We start from the raw sequence: 5,013 nt of genomic DNA on the forward strand, positions 1-5,013 counted from the left end.
TTTTTTTTTTTTTTGTGTTACTTTTACTATGCGGCTTCTCCTCTATCTCATACTACAGATGACGTGTTGGTGTTGGATGTGCATGAAGCTCATGACTGTCCCTGACAAATGGTTTCACTCCCAGTTGGATTCACGAAAAGAATTTTGACATTAAGGTTACCTTCGTTCCACTGCAATGAAGGATCATTTAAACCCATTGGTGGAAGCACAGCCCTGACCCGTGAGCCCCCTCCGCTAACCGCCTTCTCTTCTGAGCCACAGTTTAGCTTACAACCAATATACAAGTGCCAGGATTGTCTTCTACCTGAATATGACGTGTTGGCGCTATTCTTTTGATGCTTTTCTGGAAACTTTAAGATTTGTCCCAGCTCAGGCCCGCATTCGTGAAACGCTACCTAAAATACTTCTGGGGTTTGATAAAAACCAGAACGTTAAGAACAATCTCCCCCTCCGCTACGACCGACTGAACATTACACAGAGAGTGGTTTGGGCATTGAAATCTTATTTCTAGAGCTCTGTCGATACATTAGCATGACCTACAGTATTAATGGAGGCGCGAGTGATCTTAGCGGCACTCATGACAAGACTGGAGATATGGATTATACAAGAGTTACAAATAGCAAAGTCTGTGTTGACAGCGGAGTTCTAGGATCATCAGCTATGCATCAAAAATGCATAAATATTTCTTGAAGACAGGTAAAATTATGATCTTATTGAACGTTTGTTGTTCAAAAAAAGAAAGAAAGAAAAAGAGAAACAGGGTCACTTGCCACCTGTGTGATAGTATAATAATACTCAAAACTGGATTCTTATTGGAGTGGTCCTTCAGGTGCTGCCTGCCTCCCGTTTGAAACCTCCATCAGTTCAGGCTGCTCAGGTGGGATAGAGGCCGGCCGTCCTCTCTATGTGGGGGCGAACTTCTTGGCCTGTGCCCTTACCCGCTTCTCATAGTCCATCCTGTTCTGACTGGAACAAAAAAAAAAAAAAAAAAAGACACTTTAACCATGCTAACGTTAGCTACACGTGCATTTAGAGGTTCTGCTTCCTCTCATTATCTGTTACATTCCGCCTGATAGCGACAATACACCTGAGATTTCCATCGGTCTTAAATTTTGGTTAACTAAGTAATAATAGACAAACATGATTGTTATTCTAGCTTATTGCTATTGTCCTTAGTTTTACTGACTTAAGGAGTTGTGAAAATTTCCTCTGCCTACTGACTTTCTTACCAGTCGGGGGAAGCTGGTGTGTGAGAGGGGGTCGCCCTCAGTTCCCGGCCTGCTAAACTTTCAGTGGCGTCAGCGTCAAAAGTGCTGCTGTGTCTGAAGGGGAAGCTGCTGATATCGCTAATATGCCAATATAATATGATGTATTCATGTACTGTGTATGCGTATGTATCTATGCGACCTTCAACACTGCCTCTTAGGTCTGCCTCCTACTTCGTAATAGACACAACTATCTTACAAAGTGTAAAAAGAAGTGGAAACATTTCTTCCTGCTTTTGTGATGCCTTTGGCATCTATAAGTCTGTACTTTGAATAAAATCACAACTTGAAACCAGGTTCAAGAGACACACACACAAAAAAAAAATTAGACTGAGCTGAAGTTTTAGCTCAATAACCATATAAAAACATCACAGCACACACACTCACCAGTAGATTGTGTAAGCCTCTGCTTGTGCCGGGTCTTGAATGTTGGGCTCATTCAGCAGCTCCTGGATCCCCAACAGGATCTGAAAACACAGCCGACAATCAACAATCAGACTGCAGTGAGCGTGATAGCCTATTGGTTTATCTGAAACCCCACTAGCTGTGCATTCATGTCTTCAAAGCAGTGACCCGTCCTGGATCCACACAAGCTGATCACAGGGCAAATGGCTGTGATGTAAATTACTGGCGGACAAGTTAACCTCCAGACTCGATTGTTGAAAAGAGTTTCCGAGAGAGGCTGTGGAGAGTTCAGACCTGTTTGATGGTGATGGCAGGCCTCCAGTCTTTGTCCTCCTCCAGGATCGACAGACACACGGTGCCGGATGGGTACACATTTGGGTGGAATATTGGTGGCTCGAACTTGCCTGAGTGGAAATCATTGAAAAAGAAAGTCAGAAAGTTAAGACTGAGATGGGAAAACAGAAAATTTCAGTTGCACCTATATATACAGATTAATACCCATACAGTTAGAAGTTAATATGTTAACTGCATTAGATTAAAGAGGAGTCTCTCAGGTAAAATGTGGAATATTTCATATTTCATAACTGTAACACTTTTAAAAAGGTCTGTCTCCAAACAATACTCTATCTGCCATGTGGCATCGAGCAGATACTGAGAGAATTTCATCTGTGCATCTATGCAGCCTTGTTTATTCACTGTATCCATGGAAACGACGATGAACGCAGTTGAATTCAGATGAATAAGATCAATAAATACACCACTGCATAACTGCAATGTTGAGACACGGTTGATATTTGGTTTGTGATGCTGTGTGTGTATATATATATATATATATATATATATATATATATATATATGCATTTGAAAGATGTTGCTACATTTTCTCTTAAACTAATTTGGTCAGGGATGTCTGGTACGGTTATGAGGCGCTTGGAGCAGAGCTGTTCTGCAGGCGGAGAGGCAGCTCTGCGTAGGAGTGTGTGTTCAGACACAGGCCACACTTCTCGCTTTGCTTTCAATGACATGGAGCTTGCTCTGGCCCATGTCCCTCTTGCACAGTGGTTAACACTTTGGCTGCACCAAGTGCCACTCTGCTTATATGATCAATACTTTTATAAAGTTATGATATTTGTTTTTTTTAGAAAACAGAACAGTAATCTGGCAATACAAATATTTCCAGTACTCTTTTTTTTTTTTTATATATAGACCTTGAGATTACTAAAATCAAATTCCATACTGCGTACGAACCCTGTTAAAAAGTATCAGCATCACAGATCAGGACAAACATTTTATTCTTATCGTTATGACTCACCCCCAGTATTGTTGCAAAGATTTACCTTCTTGTATTCATATCAACTCGTGCATTCTGTGGTTTAGTTGGACACGTTGGAAACATTGCTATTTGGAGCAGACAAATAATGGTACTTTATGATATCTAACATACAAATGCAGCGAGTAATAGGTGAGGAGACATAAAGTGTTACAACCATCTCTAGACTCCCCTATATCATGGTCATTACAGTGAGGTCTACACTGAGGATCTGTGGAGTGCAGCATCCTTTAACTTTAGGAGACAGGGTAGAAATGATGTAGATTTAGCCTGCAATATAGAATTTATAGTTTTAAAATTGATAGCACCATCACACCATGAAATTCTGGGATGGACCCTTGAACGTTACATCCTCGACTGAGCCAAGCATTTCTATGAATTCAGCTCACCGTGTCACATTTTAATTGGCCCAGAAAACTATTTTTAGAATCTCAGATTCTTTTTTGAAAATAGTTTCTCACATTCACAAATGTCATTCTTTGAGTCACTGCATTTGGATTTTCATCTTTTGAACCTGACTTATGGACTTTGTTGCCGAAACTCTCATTTCCTGAGCTTTTGTTTTGAATAGACAGCTGCGTGAACTTTCTGACCTTTCAACGCAGATTGACACTGATGTACCAAGGGTGGAGTGGCACTCACATTTGGGTGGTGAGGAAGGGTAGTCATCTTTGAACAGCATTCTGAGTTTGTACAGTCCTCCCTCCCACAGGGTCTAATGAATAAACAAGGAAATAATACCAGCTTTAGTAAATACAACAAAGGGATATTGAACAATTGCAAAGGACTTAAAAAAAAGTAATCATAAAAAATTGTCCTGAGAAATAACGGCATATTTAAATGTGGACCCACAGTAAAAAAGAAATCCCCCTGAAAATGAAACTTGACATGTGTCTTCTGCCTTCCTATTTATAATGACCAATGTTTCCTTCATGCTCTGCTTAAATAACAAGAAAGCATTTTGGACGTGTCCTGCAAACTCCTTTTACTACAGCGAGCTCAAAGGATAGATGAATTTCATGTATTGAAATGTCTTGTTTATGGCCTATTTATGTTGTTCCTGGCTAGATCTACACAAAAACGGACACATTAATGAGAGGGCTTCGTCACTCGCAGTAATGACAGTAATTGGTACACATCATGTTATGTTAAGATATGTGCACTCACTCCTTTCTTCCCAGGAATAGCACACTCCCAGTTCATCAGATTCATGGTTCCATCAGGATTCTTGGTGGGCACGGCGACAAAACCCTGCACGGTTTACAGGAGACACAACACATCACTGGGCAGCCTGAGTCCAACTTAAATAAACTGCAATCTACTTAGTGTGTGTTTGATATTGAATGAGGACCACCGTGCTGCTGCTTACAAATGGGTGATCTTTTCTCCATGCTTTGCGCTCCTGGGACAGTCTGCTAAGAGCGATGCCAGACATTGCTGCTCATCAACGCCTCCCTGTGGAAAAACAAACCAGAACAGATTAATTATTCAATTTAGGCTGTCTACTAGACTAGATCCGCAGTGCCAATTGTTTATTCGGACAATTACAGCACACGTTGGCCATTAAGAAGACATTAGCGACTATTTGTTTATGCGACCAACAGAGATTACGAGGTTAATTTAGAAACTACAATACCAGAAATGGGAATGAAAAGCTACCAAACTAATAAACGATACGTCTAATCATTTAAGGTAAACTTACCTCTGGTTTTATTTGGCTAAATATCAGAATTACGTGGATTTGAGGACTGACGTTACCTTGATTGCTCCGCTAACGCTAATGTTGCTGCTGTGTTGACGGCGACCGAAAAATAACACACCCTTCGACGTTCAAAAACCAAACTACTGAGCCAGTTAGGGCGTAAGTGACCAAACCGAATCAAACTTTGGTTTTTTCAACATTACCCAAACACTAAAATTGACCGATATTGGTGTTATTTGTTCACAATTTGCCACAGTTCTGTAAAACAATGTGAGTCTTGACACCGTTTCGGCAGCTAGCCTATCGCAAGA

The 5,013-nt window shown here is 40.7% G+C and overlaps 1 protein-coding gene across 2 annotated transcripts; it reads right to left on the reverse strand.

Moving 5' to 3' along the window:
• On the reverse strand, positions 1-5,013 carry LOC139217071 (SUMO-conjugating enzyme UBC9-like). Of its 2 annotated transcripts, none has more exons than XM_070848350.1 (7): positions 4,759-5,013; positions 4,370-4,455; positions 4,168-4,251; positions 3,643-3,715; positions 1,965-2,074; positions 1,653-1,732; positions 1-966 (listed from the first exon to the last, which is right to left on the reverse strand). In XM_070848350.1, the coding sequence occupies exons 2-7, from the start codon at positions 4,433-4,435 to the stop codon at positions 903-905; spliced, it is 477 nt and encodes a 158-aa protein (XP_070704451.1). In that variant the 5' UTR covers positions 4,436-4,455; positions 4,759-5,013; the 3' UTR covers positions 1-902. The 2 variants fall into 2 exon arrangements, with proteins under 2 accessions (XP_070704451.1, XP_070704452.1); XM_070848351.1 differs by having other exon boundaries at positions 4,703-5,013.

Source organism: Pempheris klunzingeri, chromosome 17 (assembly GCF_042242105.1).
Source record: "Pempheris klunzingeri isolate RE-2024b chromosome 17, fPemKlu1.hap1, whole genome shotgun sequence".
NCBI classification, from domain to species: domain Eukaryota; kingdom Metazoa; phylum Chordata; class Actinopteri; order Acropomatiformes; family Pempheridae; genus Pempheris; species Pempheris klunzingeri.